The sequence below is a fragment of the Drosophila willistoni genome, chromosome 3R (assembly GCF_018902025.1).
Source record: "Drosophila willistoni isolate 14030-0811.24 chromosome 3R, UCI_dwil_1.1, whole genome shotgun sequence".
Classification (NCBI taxonomy): Eukaryota; Metazoa; Arthropoda; class Insecta; order Diptera; family Drosophilidae; genus Drosophila; species Drosophila willistoni.
The window spans coordinates 1,844,465-1,863,933 of NC_061086.1; the positions used below are offsets into that span (position 1 = coordinate 1,844,465).

At 37.6% G+C, this 19,469-nt stretch overlaps 1 protein-coding gene and 1 long non-coding RNA gene across 5 annotated transcripts; one reads left to right on the plus strand and one right to left on the minus strand.

Moving 5' to 3' along the window:
* Nucleotides 1-7,297: 7,297 nt before the first annotated feature.
* LOC124462137 lies at nucleotides 7,298-12,020 on the minus strand. Of its 2 annotated transcripts, XR_006955415.1 has the most exons (4): nucleotides 11,683-12,020; nucleotides 11,373-11,627; nucleotides 10,987-11,284; nucleotides 7,298-7,467 (listed from the first exon to the last, which is right to left on the minus strand). It is a non-coding gene; the product is annotated as an uncharacterized LOC124462137 (long non-coding RNA). The 2 variants fall into 2 exon arrangements; XR_006955414.1 differs by having other exon boundaries at nucleotides 10,987-11,627.
* Nucleotides 12,021-14,172: 2,152 nt separating this feature from the next.
* On the plus strand, nucleotides 14,173-19,367 carry LOC6651563 (calsyntenin-1). Of its 3 annotated transcripts, none has more exons than XM_047013705.1 (11): nucleotides 14,173-14,511; nucleotides 14,917-15,121; nucleotides 15,329-15,471; nucleotides 15,538-16,038; nucleotides 16,137-16,244; nucleotides 16,301-17,444; nucleotides 18,033-18,575; nucleotides 18,655-18,738; nucleotides 18,813-18,943; nucleotides 18,996-19,119; nucleotides 19,206-19,367. In XM_047013705.1, the coding sequence occupies exons 2-11, from the start codon at nucleotides 14,965-14,967 to the stop codon at nucleotides 19,277-19,279; spliced, it is 3,009 nt and encodes a 1,002-aa protein (XP_046869661.1). In that variant the 5' UTR covers nucleotides 14,173-14,511; nucleotides 14,917-14,964; the 3' UTR covers nucleotides 19,280-19,367. The 3 variants fall into 3 exon arrangements, with proteins under 3 accessions (XP_046869661.1, XP_015032371.1, XP_002072628.1); XM_015176885.3 differs by having other exon boundaries at nucleotides 14,173-14,507; XM_002072592.4 differs by having other exon boundaries at nucleotides 14,173-14,354.
* Nucleotides 19,368-19,469: the final 102 nt, after the last annotated feature.

The window sequence follows — 19,469 nt, forward strand, 5'->3', positions numbered from 1 at the left end:
TTTGAAAAAACTTTCCAACTTTTCCATCGTCGTAAGAATTGAAGTACGAATTCATGAGTGAGGAGACAATAATAGAAATAGTAAATAATTTAATGAAGTTTGTCAATAATGCACACATATCCACTAATTTAGTTTGCTTTGTGATTGATGGCAATCCAATTAATGTAATGCTCAAGCATGATGGGCACAAAGTTATTGAGAAAAGTCACTGTTCGTGACTTTTCCATTTGTATGGGAGCTATGTGATATAGTGTTCCGATTCGGCTGAATACGAGATATACAACCTCTGCAGTATATGTATACAAGCATACAAGCAAAATGTCCACCCTGTAGATAGCTATATATATAACGGTCTTTGAGGCGTTTGCATTGATCCAGACAGACGGACGGCACAGACTATATCGACTCAGCTGTTCATGCTGATCAAGAATATATATACTTCATGGGGTCGGATACGTCTTCTTCTCTGCGTCACAAACATCTGACAAATTTTATAGTACCCTCTGGAAGGGTACAAAAATACCTGAGTATAAATTAGTGTCATAAAACAGCTTCGCCCAAAAGACTAAAAAATAACATACAAAATTTAGAGTTGATCAGAGCGGGTGTACCCCAAGGAAGCGTGCTGGGCCCGGTTCTAAACACTCTTTATACTGCCGACATGCCAGTAAGCTCGGACTCTAGGGTACTTGAAGCCACGGATGGAACAGTTACCAGCAAATGGCTTCAAAGGCCAAAAATTTTATACAAAAATTAAAAAACAAGTAATATCGTAAGTCGTGTTTAAACATTGAAATTTTTCAATTCTTATAGAAACTACTTAGTAAAGAGTTCTTAGCGAAGTAGTAGTAAAATTTATAAAGAAATCGTTTTTTATTTTTGTTATTTTTAAGTATTAGCATTTATTTCTAGCTAGAAATAACAAAGCTTTGTTATAGAATACCCCGCTCGACAGAGCCATTTTTTTTCCTCCGCAAGGAGTGTTAAAATAACATCAGAAATAAAGTTACATCCACTACTGCTTGGTTTAGAGTTTGAAATTCAATTATCCGTGTCCAATACTGGCACACCAATTGGGTGCAGCTATCTGCACGTCCTAACAGATGCTGTCTCCAACGTATTCCAAAAGTACATGAACCGTTGTCAAAGGACACTTGTGCGCAGCGATTGGCTGAAGCCATGATTATTCTGGTAACAGGCGCAGAACGCGAAACCGCCAATAATCCTGTTGTTAAATAACAGGCTCTCAACGCATTAAATTCAAAGTTTTCTTCTGCGTTGCATCAGGTTGCTGCGAATGTGCTAACAATGCGTCTTTTGGTATCGTTTAATTGGGAGTCTATGCCTCTGGAAGCTAAAGGTGTTTATCTACCTATCCGGATAGTCAAAGTTGAAACGCTGCGGCGTTGCAAATGATACAGGGACAATAACTTCGCTACTTTCGACGAGATTGCTTTAAAACTAAAACCAGAGGGCCGGGGCTAACTTCGACCGCGTCAAAGTTTGTATACCCTTGCAACTTTTTTGGTAACTTTTTCCTTACCTATAGCCATAAGCCTAAGCTAAAAGGGCTAATTTGTCCGAAAGAACGGCCTACAATCTTGTTTTCACTGTTTTCCACCGATCGTTTCTATGGGAGCTATATGATATAGCTACCCGATCCTTATCAAATTTGGCACAGTCATTAACAGATATATTAAACTAACAAATGTTTAATTTGAAAGCAATCTCGTCAAAAGTAACGAAGTTATTGACAAAATTCACTGTTTTCGAAAGATCGTTCCTATGGGAGCTATATGATATAGTCACCCGATCTTGATAAAATTTGGCGTAGTCGTTTATCTGTGTAATTAACTTAACAATATTAACGATTTCATGATAATAGCTCAGAAAATAACGAAGTTATTAAGAAAAGTCACTGATCGTGACTTTGCCATTTGTATGGGAGCTATATGATATAGTGATCCGATCCGGCTGAATCCGACTCTGTTTCAACTCTGTAACTCTAACGGTCTAGGAGGAGTTTGCGTTGATCCAGACGGACGGACGGACATGGCTATATGAACTCGTCTCGTCATGCTGATCAAGAATATATATACCATACATTTACAATCGTGGACAAAAGTATTTTGACTTCACGTTGTCAAGTGTAAAATCGCTTTTTTCTGGAAACTGAGAGGAGTAACGGTACCCTTTAAATTTTTAATAGAGAGATAGTATCAAAGCTTATAAGAAACCAAAAGCTTGCAGTGATAACGGTAAATATGAAGTTGCTGTATTTATTTGAGTTGAAGATTATGCTTATATGGCTGGACAAAAGTATTTTGACATTGCTTTTCATATTGATTTTCGTTGATGCTTTTGCGCTACATATCACATGTTTAATTTTTTTAAGTGAGTTTAATTATCTTTATGAATATTAGTTGGTGTTTCTGTATATTTGAATTTTTTTTTTTTGTTAAAATATGGGAAAAACACGTGAATTAAGTGAACTCATTAGAAATGAAATGGTCACAAAGTATAATGCAGGTATTTCTGTGGATTACCTTAGCAAATTATACAAAGTGCCAAAACAAACTTATTATCAAATAAATAAGCAAAAAAACAATCAACCACTTAAAAATAAGGGCCGAACAGGAAGACCACGTAAGACAAAGCCTATTCAAGACCGTATAATATTGAGAAAGTTTAAGGAAAATGTGCTAATTACACCACAAGCAGCATCCATTGAACTAAGTGAGCAATTACACATACCAATAAGTAGAAAAACTGTCGAAAGACGGCTAAAGGAGGCCAATTTTTCAACCTATATTGCTCGTACAATTCCTTTCATTTCACCAAAAAATAAGCTCAAAAGGTTAACATTTGCCAAAACATATTTACACAAGCCAGAATCGTTTTGGGCACAAGTATAATATAATAAGACAGACGAAAGTTCTTTTGAGTATCATGGATCGAAAAATATACTGTTTATTGTAGATTGCCTAGAAATATTCGCAAAAAAATAAGGCCTGTGGTCGAGCGAGTATCACATGGCGGAGGATCGGTTATGTTCTGGGGTTGCGTGTCCTTTAATGGTGTGGGCGATTTGGTTCCAGTTGATGGAACAATGAACAAGGACAAATATTTGCGTGTCCTAAATGACAACGCATTTACATCCGGTGACCGGCTCATTGGACAGGCATTTGTGCTGCAACAGGACAACGCTCCATGCCACAAGGCGCATATGATAACAAAGTTTTTAAGCGATGTCGAAGTCAATACATTAGATTGGCCACCTCAAAGCCCTGATTTAAACATAATAGAGAATGTGTGGGCTTACATTAAAAGAAAACGCAGCGCTGACTTATCCAGAACGCGTGAGCAGACGATTGCTGAAATTCAACGACTTTGGCAGGACATATCCTTGGAAACGCTACAAAAATTGGTCAAATCAGTTCCTGTACGCTTACAAAAGGTCATTGATGCCAAAGGAGGGTTTACTTTTTATTAATATAAACCTATTTTTCAGCAAAGTTTACTTTATCTCACTTTATATTAAGCAACATTGAAATGTCAAAATACTTTTGTCCAGCCATATAAGCATAATCTTCAACTCAAATAAATACAGCAACTTCATATTTACCGTTATCACTGCAAGCTTTTGGTTTCTTATAAGCTTTGATACTATCTCTCTATTAAAAATTTAAAGGGTACCGTTACTCCTCTCAGTTTCCAGAAAAAAGCGATTTTACACTTGACAACGTGAAGTCAAAATACTTTTGTCCACGATTGTATATGGTCGGAAATGCTTCCTTCTATGCGTTGCACACTTTTGACCAAAATTAATATACCCTTTTTGCAAGGGTATAAAAATGCGTTTTGATAAATATGGGCATTTCCGCGGTGTAGCTACAGACGTTCGTACACATTCAAAGTGAAAAAACGCTTTTTTCCTATGCTGGGATTGTAGGCCATTCGACTTTTTAGTTAAACCTTGTTTCCACTTTGACGGCTATAGGAAAGAGTAACAAAAGACATGCAAGGGTATACAAACTTTGACGCGGTCGAAGTTAGCCCTGGCCAAAACAAGCAAAACAACCCAAAATGTACTTAAATTCCGATGATTTAGGGGGGACCCAATTGAAATGTTTTACATCACTAAAAAGTTTTGGCACGAGCAAAATATACGCACAATTTTCATTTCCAATGTAAGAGACGTCACTGGAATGGTCAAACACATCAAAGAAACAATCGGCAGCTATGGATACGATCTTCATCGGGCCAATCACCCAAGCAGTAATGCAAGAGGCGGTGCTAGAATTCTAATGAAGTCCAGGCTTCAGTCATATGTGGCTGCAAGCGTATTGGGCAATAATAACATCGCCTCCAGTTTGGACGCCTTAAAAACTTAAGTTTCAAAAGCCCTTTGACAAATTAAGCTATTGCTTCGTAATTTAAGTAGTAACAATTTGTTCGTTTTTCCGTGAGTCGCGGCTGTGAGGATTACAATTCAAAATGCCGGATAAAATAACAAAAACAAACGAAAACGTTAAGAGTCATGGTCTACTTCGAGCGATTCGGAATCCTCAACGGAGGATTATTCCTCTATCTTTGCTCAGAGTCCGACACCGATTCGTCAGGATCTGAGCAGAGAATTGTGAGTGTGAATATTATCAAAGTGTTAAACAGAGAAAAAGAAAACAAGGCTATGAGCAGAAAAAAGAGGCTTGCGAAAAAGAAAAATCACAAGAGACCAAAAAAAAATATCAAAGAAGCTAACATCGGCTATGCCGAAGTTTATATACCCTTGCAGTCCTTGGTAATAATAATTTTACATGTTCAAAATTTGTTTTCTGCAACTCAATTCATCAATATACAAACAAAAATTTTACTCTCTATTTTACAATTTGTTCTTCTTCTTCCCTTATTCCCAAAGCAAAGCAACGCACGCATACACATGTAGCGTTGCGTCTGTGTGTGTATGCATGTACTCTGTTGATGACGAAAGACGTAGTAGACAGCAAGCAGCGTTATATTTATTTCGTTATGTTATATTTATCCGATCACATTCAAATGTTGGGATCTGGGGTTTTATATCCAATATACATATATTTATATCACATATGTAAATTTCATAGCATACTTTTTTATGAAAATGTTTCTTCTAGTTCTTCTAGAGCTACATGATATAGTGGTCCGATCCTTATGAATTTCATACTTTATTTTTCCTGGGTAATAAAAAAAAACCCCGAAACAAAATTTCAGACCGATAGCTCTTAAGACGGCTGAGTAAAACGCATACGCACAGACGGACGGACAGACGGACATGGCTATATCAACTCAGCTTCTCATGCTGATCAAGAATATATATATATATACTTTATGGGGTCGGAAACGTCTCCTTCTGTGCGTTACAAACATCTGACCAATTTTATAATACCCTCTGCAAGGGTATAAAAAGGGTTTATCTCAAAAACTATTCCAGCTAGGGACACCATATTTGGTATGTATATTCGCTTAGTAAATGCACACATTTTGTATGTATAAAAATTTTGCCACGCCCTTTTCCGCCCCCGTAATTTGAAAAACTTGATTATCTCCCGTATTTTTTTACCTTATGCAATCAAATTTGGCACACTTAAATTTAATGCTGATATCTAGCAAAATACCAAATTTGATCAAAATCAAAAAACAGTCGAGTTGTGCATATAAACGTTTTTCCATAGGGCGGGATTGGCCGTTGGCTGGTGGGGGCGCTAGGGTGCTCGTATGATTGAGTGAGCGAGATACTAAGATATGCTTGTAAGAAGCATGTGAAAATGCATTTGTTTAATAAAGTTGAAATATTTGCTTTACTGGTGTATGGTATACCTAAGTCGGCGAGACGACTTACTTACTTCATTTTCTTTGAACTAGCAGTACAAACTTTTAATTAAAAATTAATTTTTTAGCTCCCTTCATTGGGAATTTAACAAAATTATAAGATAAAATATAACAGAAAATTAAAAACAAAATAAACATTCTTTGAGATCCATTCATTCATACGAGAGAATATATATATATCAGGGGTATAAAAAAAAGGAACCGATCAGGTATGTTTGGCTTATGAACTCAAAAAAATACTTACTTAAAATTTACATGTTAAAGACCTTTTTCGCACTGGTTCACCTGCGCTCGAAAAAATGCGCTAACAGGGTACAGATGTAACGACTATGCAGAGCCGTTTTAACATGTATGTGTAAAGTAAGGGATACTGTGATTTTCGTTGGTTCCACCATACTAAGGTATCGTCCTTCCGATAAATATACTCCTCGGCAAGATATTTATCAATTTTCCGGGTAACTGCTGGTGTACTGTTGCTGGGCTGACTGACTTGAAGAAAGGAGCTATCATACTCAGCCCATACGTCGTCCTCTTTTGAAGTTTTGTCAGTATCGTTATTGCCGGTTTCAACTGTGGTTTGTGCAGCAACTGGACACATTGATATTCATTTTTTTTGTATATCTTCTACCGATTTTTGAAAAGCGTCCACAGATTTAAAATATCTTCCTTTAAATCTGGGATCTAAAATCAATTCTGAAATCTGTCATTCATATCCAAAACAACATCATTGCAAACTTCTATCAAAATGCGATCTTTCACCGTTTTGCTTAAGGTGAGCATTTTTTGTTGCATTAAGCCAATTATGACTATTATTTTGGACAGAGTCGCATTTTTCTCTGCCGTAATTTCCTCGGTTATATAATAAAAAGGCTGCAAAATAGGCAGAACTCCATCAATAAAATTCCACTTTTCTGTTGAAAAATTAAATCGACTCGGGTAGTCAGTGCTGCCACCACCGCCTCCCTTGAGATTGACAGTCTTTGAAACATTTTAATGCCTTTTGAGCAATCAAATTTAGGGTATGAGCGAAACACCTTACAAGCTCCCAATTTCCTATTCGGATGGCACCAACAATATTTTGCAACGGGTTTGTGAATAAATTCACAAAGATTTTCAGAGGTATGGGACACGAAAAGTTCCTGGCAAGCTATTGTGTACGATTTCAACACCGTTTACTCTTTTTAATAAAGTGCACTGTCATTGCGAGATAGCTCTCGTTGGCAACTGATGTCCAGCCATAGTCGTAAGGCAGACCGCTGTAGCCGCACTGAGCTGATCTACAATAGCACCTGCATACTCATCCCTTGATGCTTGGTTTTCAAATGCCTATTTAAATTGCCTTGTGACTTGCAGCTTAAGACACTTTTGCAAATCTTGCATTTAGCCTGTTGCGTTCCCATGTCCTCAAAATGATTCCAAATATCGCTGTGCTTTCTAATTAACGACATTTTATTATAAGTTAAATGAACAATACGCGCCAAAAAAGAGAACGTTCACTTTGGGAACGTCAATTGAGAAGAACGCAAAATGAGCCATAAGAGTGAGTGAGCAAAACTGAGCTGTGATTGTGATTCAGCGCTTATTGGGGAAAAAATTCAGTGCCTTAAAAAAAAAAAAAATAATTATTTAATAATAATTTATTTACACAAAACGAAAAAAAAAAATTTAATTTTGTGGAAAGTTAAAAAAAAAAAAAAACGGGTAAAATTACCCGTAAAATCATGGGCTCTAGGGCCAGGGGTGGTAGCCCCTTCTCAGAGCTAAACGGATTCAAAAAGCCAAGAATATCGCGGGCATCAAAGGAAAGAAAAATGAAGAGAAATGAAAGCCAATCAGAATCTGAATATGACGAAGTAGAAATGACAGAAATGCCAAAATCCAATGACTCGGCACCAAAGGAGAATAAAGATCCAACAGAAATGTCAAATGGCAAATCGTTCAAAATAACGTTCTATACTATAACAACACACACAAGGGACCATTTGTGGTGTATGTAGACAGAGTAGATGGAAATAACAAAGAGAGCAATAAAAGCAGATTATTAATTAATCCATTAGAGCTAAATGCAGTTTTGTTTAAACTAAAAGTCAAAGACATAATAGCTGTCAATAAAATAGGATATGGACGTTGCAAGGTAGAATTTAAATCGGCAGCTGCAGCCAACGTATTTATCGCATCGGACCTTAAAAAATATGACTATGAACCCAAGTTACTAAAGCATTTCCTATACAAAACTGGAATCATATTCCAGATCCCCACAAGATTCTCAGACGAAGAACTTAAGGAGTATATCTCAGCACCAGTGGACATACACGAGATTATTCGTGTGCGTAGAAAGGAGAAGGACAATCTAGTTGCAACATCTAGAGTTAAAATAGTTTTCCAAGGATCTCAAATACCAACAGAAATAACTTTCCTATACTCAAAAGTTCCAGTAAGTCCTTTTGTACCTTTTAGTCAATGCTACAGATGCTTCAGATTTAATCACTTTGCGCAGCACTGCAAACAGTTAGACCAAAAGTGCAGCAAATGCTCCCTGTCACATGATAAAGAAGAAACCTGCACACAAACTATTTGTATCAATTGCAAAGAAAATCACCCAGCTACCTCAATTGACTGCCCCGCTCGCAAGAGAGCCTTTGCCATACAGAAATGTATGACAATGGAGAATCTATCCAGAAATGAGGTAAAAATTAGATATCCAGCTCTTTTCCAAAGACAAAATACGATAGGCACTAATGATACAACACAATTTCCCATTCCAACATGGCAAAAGACATCTACAACCCCAACTCTGCAGAACAACACAAAATTATCAACTACACGCTCACATCCCATATAATAAAACATAAGAAACATGCAAAACAGACGAAATGAAGAAAGAAACTCTTCTGAAACAATGAGTACCTGGAAAGCGACTCTAAATGAACACAAAATTACTTTAAATGAGAAATACGTTAACACACATGCAAACAACACATTTAAACCAACACCCCCACCAATTACATCCCAATCTAATCAGCATACTGACAGCCCCTCTGCTCTTGAAATGGCAGAAGAAGGCTTATCACAGCTGGCTATAGACATCTCCTCATTTATTACTAATCCAAACATTTAACGAAATTCAATCCACTATAAATTTTTAGAGACAAACTAACACAAAAACATTTACTAGAAATATTTTTAATAAACAACGACATTGATATAGCAATTATACCTGAAATCTGGGTCACAAATAATGCTAATTGTAGTTTAGCGAATTACAACTTTATTTGCAACCCCAGAGCAGATGGATATGGCGGAGTAGGCATATATCTAAAAAAATATATAAAATTCACACAATTAAATTGCATTAGTGAAGTAGAAGTGATTTCAGTGTCCACTATGAACCTGAAACATAACATAAATATATTTAGCGTCTATGCAGCGCAAAGTTTAAGTGATGATCTTTTTGAGAAAGGATGCAAAGATATTCTAATGAGGGCAAACCAGACTAATGGTTTAACAATCATAGGAGGAGATCTTAACGCCAAATCACAAATATGGGGAAACACGATTCAAAACAACAGAGGAAACATCCTAGAACAATTACTAATAAACAACAACTTTTATTGTCTTAACAATGGCAGCCCCACATATTCACACAACACATCGTACTTTTCTACCTTAGACATCACATTAATTAACAACTACAACCTGAACCCAAAGTGGACAGTGAGAAACGCAAAAATATCAAACAGCAACCATTTACCAATTATACTAGAACTAGACGAAACATACGAAGTGCAGAATCAAAAAAGGACAAATCACAAGAAAATACTTCAAGACTTCTCAAAAATTCACATTTCTTCACTGGACAACCTGACCTCAACTTCACAAAATATAACTAGACAGAATACAATTTCAATAGACCCAAAAAATGTAAATGTATGTATCTAACATACCAAAAAAATATTGGGACGAACATTGTGACAGACTTTTTAGACTTAGAAACGCGTGCAGACAGAAATATTATAAAACAAAACTTCACACGGACGCATTAATTTATTTAAAAAGCAATAGAACATTGAACAACTACCTACATAAAGTTAGAAAAAACAATATGGACGAGGTATCCCTGCTAAATGAGACTCTAGATAACGGTGACATACCAGCTACTTGGAGAAAAATAAAAGTAGTACCTGTCCCTAAAAAAAATCTAGACTCAGCTATAATAACAAACAATAGACCTATTTGCCTACTAAGCGTAGTTTTCAAATGCTTAGAAGGTTTGGTAAAAACAAGGATGGAAAACCATATAAACAACCACAATATATTGCCCCCGAGATCTTACGGCTTCCGTAAACACCACTCCACCACATCGCACTGCATCAATGACGTTTTAAACAATATAGCAAATCTGAAAGCTAGGGGCATGCACGTTTGTGCATCTGTATTAGATCTAAGCAAAGCCTTCGACTCTGTTAATATTACCATTCTAGGCAACAAGCTAATAGATTTAGGTTTCGATCACAGACACATACAATTCATTTACAACTACCTTAAAGAAAGAGTTTTGACTATGGGAAGAACAGAAATAAAAATAAGAAAAGGAGTAAGTCAGGGTAGCTGCCTTAGTCCAATACTTTTCAATTTATACACAGCTGAGCTGCACAAGATAAGCAACCAATTTAACAGCATACTATTTCAATATGCTGATGACTTTTTCCTGGTACGCTAAAAACATATTAGAAAGACAAGTTACAGAATTTAGTAAAATGTGTAATAAAATCAACCTGTCATTCAACCCGAACAAATCTGCTGCTTTACATTTTAATTTAAGACTTAAACCCCTACAAATAATATGCAATAACGTAGCTATAAGGGACGTAGATAAAATTAACTACTTAGGAAGACTGATTAGCACCAATAATTCTACGACCCAACACATAAAGGAAACAATTGCTAAGTCAAACAAAACAAATATGTTTCTTCATATGATTAATGGCTGTCGTTTTGGCACCCATCCCAAAAATGCAATTCTTTTCTATAAGGCCTTTACAAGGAACCGGTATGCAAGCTCTTCATTTGCAAATGCAACTAAAACAGTAATGGGCATCATAAATACTCATGCTAACTTACACTTAAGGAAGGCCTTGGGGCTTATTAGATCAACTCCAACTTATATAATATACCACCTAGCGGCCGAACTTCCACCAGAGTATAGAATTAAATTTACCACAGCAAAAGAACTGGTCAAGGTCTTCGCTTATGGCCTGCTAGCGGCGTCGCTTCTGTCCAGTGTCTTTCATGCTAATAAAACAAGTTATGCCAAAGTGTATGCTGAATTTAAAGATGTCCTGGACAACATTACACCCATAGAGCCAACTCCTATACGCACACGAAAAATCTTCATAGATGCCAATTTTTTCAAAGGTACCTTTAAAAACAAAAGAGATGCAAATGAAACAATGATACTCTCCCTGTATAAAGAAAAAATTAAGAACTTAAATTCAAAGAATTTTGACCTGATTTACACAGATGGTTCAGTTTCTGACGATTTTACTGGAAGTGCTTTTTTTCACTTGGGCTCCAACATCACAAAAAGCTATTTCAGCAATAAAAAACTGTCATCATTAACTGCGGAACTCACAGCTTTGGAAAAAGCAGTGGAGTTCGCTGATTCGAATCACCTCTGCAAAGTAGCGTTCCTAACAGACAGTCTTGGAGCAATCCAAACAATTAGAAACCTCAAGAACAATAATTGCATTGCTCAAAGAATCCTTAAAAATATAGAAAATAGTTATAATATCATCTCAGTCGATGTACACCACATACCTAGTCACTCAAACATAAGAGAAAACGATTTAGCTGATACCGCAGCCAAAAATGCCAGACACGATGGAGTGTTCACGCACATAAGCTGGACAATCAACGATGCTTTCATTCATATGTACACCAAAATAAAACTGGAATGGGAAAGAGCGTACAATGAATTTTGTATAGATCGAAACAAAGGGTACTGCCTTCTATATCCTTATGTGTCATCACAACCATGGTTCCAGAGAAAAGACCAATTCCATAGACTGGAGATAAAACAACTAAACAGAATACTAAGCGGTCACGCATTTGACAAAAACACTCTATTTAAAATGAAAGTCGTTGAAAAAAACTTATGCGACATTATTATTTTAAATTGTTCAAAATACACAAACACCCGAATGAACTTCCCAACACTAACAAAGTACAACGATATATATCGATTACTCGCGCAAGAGCCTATCGCCAACTACAAATCGATAACACAATTTACTAAGGCTGCCACCATACTAATCTAACTACAATCAAACTACTACAATCTAATCCACATATAAATAAATTAAACTAAATGGCTAATTCATTTATAACTATATAACCTGTTATACACAGGGAGGCCAAAGAAATCTTCTGTTCAGAAGTAACTTAATATCAAAAAAAAAAAAAAAAACCAAAACTGAACTACTGAGTCAAAATGCGCTAGTGAGTCAAAAAGAGCCATTTTGAAGGAACCAGCTCAGTTCAGTGAGCCATTCATTTTGGCTCACTCACTCATGAGCTACCCAAGCCTAAAGTGTTAGCCCTGGCGAAGCCGTCGTTTTTAATAGAACTGGGAATTCCATCGACTAAAATTGTAAAGACCGATAGGTCGATAAACATTTTCCGACTGCGATATATATATATATATATATATGTATGTTTTAGAAATGGATACCACAATATTATTTCCGAAATTTATGATTTTATCAGGCTAAATAGTAAATAGACCCTTGCAAAAAGGGTCAGAAGTGCAACGCAAAAAAAAATGAAGTAAGTAAGTCGACTCGCCGACTTGGGTATACCATACGCCACGTGAAACAAATATTTAAAATTTCGAAAACCAAATGTATGTCTATTAAATTGTTTTAACATGCCCTCATACCATATGCTATCTCGCTCACTCTACAAACACACGAGCACTCTAGCGCCGCCACTAGCCAACGGCCGATTCTGCCCTTATGGATCGCGTAGCAAAATACGTTCATACGCATATTTTGTCTGTTTCCTCTAATTTGGTAGTTTGATTTCTATCAAAAAACCGATTGGCTCTTGCAACTAAAAAAGCTAAAGTCACCAAATTTAGTATGTATACTGGCTTAGTATGCACGCAGAATAAATTTTAATACGTTGCCCATTTCCGTACATACTAAAGGTGTCCCAAAACGGCCTCTAGGCGGGCTATTTTCGCTCTCAAGTTACATAAGCTTTTTAGCTTATGTACACTTTTTCTTATGAGTTTAATCACTTTTTTATTAGTTAACTTATGCAAAAATATGCCAGTAATTTTTAAATTGAGATATGGGAGTAAATTATATTTTTTCTTAAGTTTTGAATTTGACTCTTCGCACCAAATAATTATTTTCTGTGATTTTCACTAAATTCGGCAATAAATGCTTCTGTCTTTCGTGGAATGGTAAACTGCGAAAGCTTCAAAATAAACATTTGGGATTCCCCTAAATACATTAAATAAAAATAACTACAAATACAGGTTTAAAACTTAGATGGCGCGACCAATGAAAACCAAAGCCTACAGCCTTACAAGCCTACGGCCACCTCCATCCTTATAAAACCACAATAGTAAAACACGATTATACGTATATTCCGATTTTAAAAACATTTTCTGGGTTGGTAGAAATAAATAAGTTTAATTAGTCAAAAAATTGCGAAGCCAATCGTTTTTTTCTAAATTAGGGTCTCCGAGATCTAAGTTTCATACGAACAGGCGGACGGACAGACAAGGCTAAATCGACTCGGCTGTTGATGCTGATCAAGAATATATATATATACTCTATGGGGTCGGAAATGCATCCCTCTGCCTGTTACATACATTTTGACGACTTTAATATACCATTTCAGCTTATGGGTGTATGGTGTATAAATTATTGGGCCCTAAAACCTTACCTTAATTAATTTAAATTTTAATGAAGTAAACCAATGTGTCATTATTAAATTCGTGTTTCATTGGTTTACGTCTTAAAGGTTTTTAAACTAGATTGCTTATTAATAATATTTTTTCTGTAATAAATTACATTTTTGGATTCTATTTTATCTTAATATGCCACATTTTCAGTTTATTATTTCTGAGCAAGACGCTTCAGATTTTTGAGGTGAAACGCAGGGTTCTTTTCCATAGTGCCGCGAGTCTAGGTCGGTGGATATCGACATAATTCTTAGGGATGCGCAATCTGGCGCTGCTGTCGATTGCTAGCAGCGAATTTTTGCCATCGATTCTACCATCGACTTTTTGCTCAGCTCTAGTTGAAACAAGAGAGCTGGACCCGTGAACAGAAAAATATGTATCTATAAGATAAAATCGGATAAACATTGAGTTTAAATAATTGTTAAATTGACTGCAACTGCAGTTTTAGGTGCTTATGCATCAATACATGTTGAATACCCAAGTACTAAGTGCAAGCGAAGAGTGCGAGTGAAATGTTAGTATATTCTATTGATTTTTCAAAACCCGAATCAAAATCTGTGTGTGGGTGTTGAAGTGTGGATACATATGAGCGGACTGAGATTGAGATTGATTGGATTGGATTTTTTGATGCAGATGCAGGTGCATAAGTGCATGTGAAGATAAAGAAGTAGGTAAAATATCCTGTCAATCCGTGTAATTCTGGGAAACTGGTGTGTGTTTGTGTTTGTGTAGGTGTATGTGTTTGTGTTGGTCGTGCATCAAAATCGAAGTAAAAATGTCACAAAGTGTGTATCTCATGGATACATATCCAAATGTACACACACACACACACACATATTATGCGTTTTTCCCAACCCGAACATGTGTGAGACGGTTTGACGAACATGCGCGAATGCTTTTTAAATTATTTCAATTATATTTATTTACAATATTAGCAATAAAACGAAAATAAAAAACTACCTGCTGGGTTTTTGATATTCATATGTATATGTTTTAAAACATTACAGACAGTATTATTTAATGCTCCATATTTGACTCGATCTCTTTGGACATAACATCTCCAACATCCATTTCAGAAACACTATCAACCCATCTATTCTCTCAGCATCCGAATTCGCAGCACCATGCCGTTGAACAAAGATTATAATGTTTACGGTTACCTGGTTATCTACCTGGCACTGGTCGTTTTCAGTGGGGCATTCGCTTCTTCCTCGTTGAATACGGGGATGGGGATTGGATCGACCTCAAATGAAAATGAAGACGAATATCTAACGCAGCGAGGTGAGTGGGTGTCTTGCACACTGTATTCATAGATATATTTAATGTTTTTAAATGCGACCGTTGCCAAAGGCGGTGGGGGGATCTGAATGTTTGTTCACATTAGGAAGACATTTTTCAAATTGATTCGATTTATTAGCCCTGGTGGAGAACAAAAATAAACCTACTGTTACGAAAACGCTTCATAAAACATACCAAATTTAATTTTAGAAAATATATTGGAAAAATCTTATCATGGCCTGATTCGTGAAAATGAGACTCTTGTGGAGATAACGCCGCTAATAAAAGTGGACGAAGAGAAGATTTGCAATTTTCGCATCCTGAAAAAGCCGTACCATGAAATACCATTCCAGGTGAGTGTCCTCATATCTATAGGTAGTATCACAATAACTCTATTATAATTGCCTTTGTGTTTTCAGATCGAACTAGTAAATAACTTGGGCATTTTAAGAGCACGCCGTACGCTGAATTGCGAAAAGCGAAAGAGCTATCACTTTGAGATCGTGGCCATATATTGTGACGGAACGCCATCGAACACAGCGAATGTTCACATAACCGTCATTGATATCAATGAATATGCACCCACGTTCCTAGAACCATCGTACGTGACTGAAGTCGACGAGGGTCGTCTTTATAACGAGATTATACGTGTTGAAGCTTCGGACAAGGACTGTACCCCATTGTTTGGGGACGTCTGCAAATATGAGATACTCAACAATGATGAGCCCTTTGCCATTGACAACGAGGGGTCGATCAAGAACACCGAACCACTTTCGCACAAGGCATCCCATAATCACATTCTGTCGGTAGTGGCCTATGATTGTGCTATGAAAGAGTCGACACCCATTATGGTCAGCATCAAGGTGCGACGGGTGTGTGAGGCAAAGTTTTTGGGCATCCCTGAACGTATTGATTACACCGTAAGTGTTTGGCCAGTGTAGCCATATTGCATTTGACATCATTTGTAGCTTGTAATCACTGTCCACTCTTAAATATTATTAATTTGCTTTGCATGCAGTCCGGCAGCACCGACAGTCTACAGTTGTTCCCGAATGCTCGGCTGGATCTGTGCGATATCTCCTGTAGCAATGAAGAGCTGAACATACACGCTTCTATAGCTCTAAAGGTAAGAGGTTGATTGACCTGCCAATTGGCCACAATTTAAAAAATACGTCCCCACAGACCAAACATATCTCCTTCGGATGCGACCGCGACGTATCCAATTGCTCTGGAAGTTTGGCCATGAAAGATCTGTTGCCTCAGGGAGCAGAGTGGACCAAAGAGTTGAGTTTCGATGAAGGAGCTGAGCCGATATTCCACTTCGACGGATCGGCCGGTGTCGTTGTGCCAGATTCCTTTATTGGACATTATGATTTCTCTGTCCGGCCTTTTGGCATTATGACAATTTTCCGCCACAGCGGTCAAAGCTCCACCAACAAGCATGTGAAGGAGCATATCGTGTGCAGTGCCGATGACCACAAGATGAACCGCCACCACATGGCCCTGTTCGTGCGTAACTGCCGGTTAATCCTTTTGCTGCGCAAAAACTTTAACGAGGGGGATCTGAATATATTTAGTCCTGCTGAGTGGCGCTGGAAAATACCCCAAGTTTGCGACAACGAGTGGCATCACTATGTCCTTAACGTTGACCAATCGGCCAAGGTCGAGCTTTTTATTGACGGTGTGCGCTTTGAGAGTTCTGTTGAGGATCGCCACAGCAATCCAGAGGTGATTGATGATTGGCCCCTTCACGCTGCGCACGGCGTCAACACAACAATGGCTGTTGGTGCCTGTTATCAGAGCTCAGAAAATCGTTTAAAACATGGCTTCAATGGTGACATATCCGAGGTGAAGGTCTCTCTTAATGGTGTGCTTTCGTCTGAGGATATCAGATGTGGCACCAGTTGCGCTGAACACTTGCTGGAACCTAGTCAGAGCGAGCAATCCGATTCACCGGACACTCAAATCCAGGCAAATGCTCAAATGAACGAAATCTACATTGAGGCTCAGGGAAAGCACAAAATTGAACAGCTAATGCGCAAGGTTCAATACATCAATGTCAAACAAAGGCCAACCATTGGAAGACGCAATATTGAAGTTCGTACCACCATGTTATGCACCAATCAGAGCGCTATTCGCTTACCAACAATCGAGACTTACATTATGGTGAATGAGCCCATAGCACCCGTCAACATTGGGGCCGACTCGGCTGAGAAGGCTCTGGACACTTCTGCTATGTATAAGGTGGACAAGGTGGAATCGCACCAACAGCCAGATAGAGCTGATCAGGATCTTCAACCCGAGACTAACAAGATTACGATAACAGGTACGTGTTGGGGACATTTGAGTAATAAACCCTATTTCAAATAGTCGATAAGCCCTGCTCTCTATTATCATAAACTAAAGACAGCCTTATTTAGTAAATATTGTGATTGTTCAGAAGATTTAGAGAGAGACAGAGAAAAGCTTCTAAAGAATTACAAAAAGTGTTCTGAAATTATAAAATATGGCAAAACATTTTTCATGTGTACCTCTGTACACATCTCTGCTTGGACAAATTGGGTTTATATAGGGAAGAAAGGGGTAGAATTGTTTATTGATTTTTCAGATTTTTCCAGACTCAGTTGAGATAGGTGAACAATAATAAATTGATTTTATTTTTCCTATTCTACAAAAAGACTCCAGAAATTTAGTTAAAATTGTTCAAAATATGTTCACAGATAGTCCAGGGGATCGCCTAATTTATCGTTTATAATATGATATATATATGATATGATATAACTCAAATTTAAAGATTGAGTTTTCTTGTTGTGGCTAATAAACTCAGAACTTGGGGCATTCAGTTGATTTCGGGTCCTTCCGGGCTCTTTTCTATTATTAAACACTTAGAAATACTTTTGCAAATAATTTCCAGGAACATCAAATAAATTGGTCTCGTATCAAGAAATCAAGCTAGGTGTTCATATCTTGGACAAGGTCCACGTTGTAATGTCCACAAAAAACAATCAGAAAGTGGCTGCCAAGGAATATCTCGATTCGTGTAGCGTGGTTGTTTTCCCCTCGCTGAATCCGGATCATGAGGAAATTCAAATTGACGGAGATGAATCGCTGTCCTCTACAATGGACATAAAGACCAACATTAATAAGGATGGCGTCGAAATGATTGGCACGGATTCAATTCGTAACTATCTCAATGTGTTCCGTGCCCTGGTATACAGCAACAAGAAACCGGCCTATTACTTAAACCGCGTCTTCAAGCTATCTTGTGCCCAGCTCAGTTCCCAATTCAAGAGTGTGGAGTACACGCTAACGTTGACAGTTCTGCATCCAAAGCAAACCTTGCCCAATACAACTAATGCGCCAGCATCGTCATCCTCACTGTTGGGCAATGGAAACGACAATGTCCCAGGCCTCTACCACGGTCGCTCATCCGCCGATGGCGGCGAACAGGCTTCAGGTAAATACCTGTGCCCATTCTGGTAGAGATTAGGAAACAAAGGATTTGAGGGTTTTTTCTTTCAAATTTTCAATTGCAGACACTAAGGTTTTCTCCTACTCGTTATTACACACCAATGAAGTGCAGGAGCCAAAGTCGCATGTGCATTCCATTGTGCATAAAGGTTAGTCTAATTGCCCGAATGCAACTGAAAAATTACCGATTGGCTAATAACTGTGTGGCTCTTATCAATTTCAGCGGAGGCCGCACATCCCACAATGCTGATAATCCTTATTTGCGTTTTCTTGGTCGTTCTGCTTTGCGGTGTTTCGATTGCACGAATAAAAAATAACCAAAAGTACACGGATCGACATCAGCCGTGTCCCAAGGTACAAGCTCGGCTGATTCATTTTAGACACTTAGCTAATTCCACTTCTGTAGATTGCAGATGAAGGGTTGATATGGGATGATTCGGCATTAACAATCACCATAAATCCGATGCAGACGGACGCTGCCTCTGAAGATAGCTCCGACTCCGAGAATTCGGAATCGGAGGACGAGGAAGGTAAGACGATTTGGCGAAGAATTTACAGAATCTAATGAAAAGTATGAGTGAGAAATTCAATTCTGTTTATTTTCTTTCAATTGCAGTCATGAAGGATGGATTTGCCCACATCAACCAGCTCGAGTGGGACAACACCAACATGTTTTCAACGGTAAATTAAACGAGGGTGTGTTTTGAATTTATCTATCAAGTTGAAAAATTAAAGATATGTAAATGTGCTTTTAAAATATAAACTACAAGATCAACTACATACTTCGATAGTAACCCCCAAATAGCCAGCAGTTAATTCCGTGCAAACGTGCATCCATTTGGAATTGTCCATATACATATGTATATCTATATCTACAATT

Coding starts and splice junctions, on each gene's coding strand:
- LOC6651563 (XM_047013705.1), top strand. CDS start 14,965: ATGCCGTTGAACAAAGATTATAATGTTTACGGTTACCTGGTTATCTAC. Junction 15,122..15,328: donor CGAATATCTAACGCAGCGAG/GTGAGTGGGTGT, acceptor ATTTAATTTTAG/AAAATATATTGGAAAAATCT. Junction 18,739..18,812: donor GCATTCCATTGTGCATAAAG/GTTAGTCTAATT, acceptor TATCAATTTCAG/CGGAGGCCGCACATCCCACA.